The sequence below is a fragment of the Charadrius vociferus genome, unplaced genomic scaffold (genome assembly GCF_000708025.1).
Source record: "Charadrius vociferus isolate BGI_N301 unplaced genomic scaffold, ASM70802v2 scaffold201, whole genome shotgun sequence".
Classification (NCBI taxonomy): Eukaryota; Metazoa; Chordata; class Aves; order Charadriiformes; family Charadriidae; genus Charadrius; species Charadrius vociferus.
The window spans coordinates 1,440,423-1,441,547 of NW_009646936.1; the positions used below are offsets into that span (position 1 = coordinate 1,440,423).

The 1,125-nt window shown below is 45.1% G+C and overlaps 1 protein-coding gene across 1 annotated transcript in view; it reads left to right on the forward strand.

Moving 5' to 3' along the window:
• Positions 1-209, forward strand: part of TIAM1 (T-cell lymphoma invasion and metastasis 1) — an 83,022-nt gene extending 82,813 nt beyond the window's left edge. The window contains exon 26 of the mRNA XM_009894894.1: positions 1-209. This exon is cut by the window's left edge and continues 4 nt beyond it. Within this exon, the coding sequence (XP_009893196.1) occupies positions 1-209 (209 nt within the window).
• The last annotated feature ends 916 nt before the right edge of the window (positions 210-1,125 follow it).

Below are 1,125 nucleotides of genomic sequence, written 5' to 3' on the forward strand. Positions count from 1 at the left end.
TGCAGGCGGCCTCCATCACAAGCAGCCAGTCGTGCCGGGGAGACCGCTCGCGCCCGGCCATGGACACGCACGCCTCCAGGATGACCCAGCTGAAGAAGCAGGCGGCCTTGACCGGCATCAACGGTGACGTGGAGGGCCACGGCGAGGAGGTCATCTGGGTTAGGCGTGAAGACTTTGTCCCCAGCAGGAAGCTGAACACGGAGCTCTAAACCGGTCCCCTTCCCCGCCTGGATGCGTAGGTCTCCCCGTCCCACCCTCCATCCCTCCCTCCGTCCCTCCCGCCCCCGCGCACCGCGGAGCGCTGATCCCGATAGATTGCACACTTGCACACACCATTTCGGCAGCTGAATTGGTCCGAAGCCATGTGGCCACACTTTAGGCAACTGTAAAACGCTCAAAACCTGGAACGGAATAAGCTTAAGGTCCTGTCTTATGTTACCAAGGGCTTTCACACTATTTTATTTATTCTAAAATAATCAGGGGCTGAAATTAAGTGTGGGGAGAATATCATCACTGGAAAACAAATTACTCTGGATGTCTTAACCTACGTGCAGCGAACTAGCTTAAACAATAGCACAACAAACAGAGGGTTTTATAGCCGTAAAACGTCAGTCGTAGGCTCATCTCCTTAATGAGGAAACTGCCTTTTTAACATGTACAGTTGCAGTATTCTTATTACTTTTCCCTCTTTAAATGTAAGAGAATATACATGTATTTTAGGAATGTGTGAGGAAAGGTTTGGGATTTATGTTGTGTTACGTCCTTTTGGTCTGTGGCTGGTCTAATTTAATGTCAATGTTGGAAGCTCTAGTTTTACATAATATTATAAAGATGCCAAACTCTCTTAAGAGATCCAAATTTAACACTTGAAGAAATATTTTTTTGTATTTTACCTGAGATGCAGGGGCACAAAGGGATAAGAGTTTTACAGCGTTAGCGTAGCTCCACGTCTAGGATACGAGGCTAGCTTTTTGCAGAGGGTTAGGAATGGTGGTTTTCTATTAAAAATATGAACTGGAAACTCTTATTTAGGTATAACTTTCTTCAGGAAAAGGATTATTGTATATGTTTGAGACTGGAGTTTAGTTAGATAATAAAAAGAATAAAATAAAATTACATGACTGA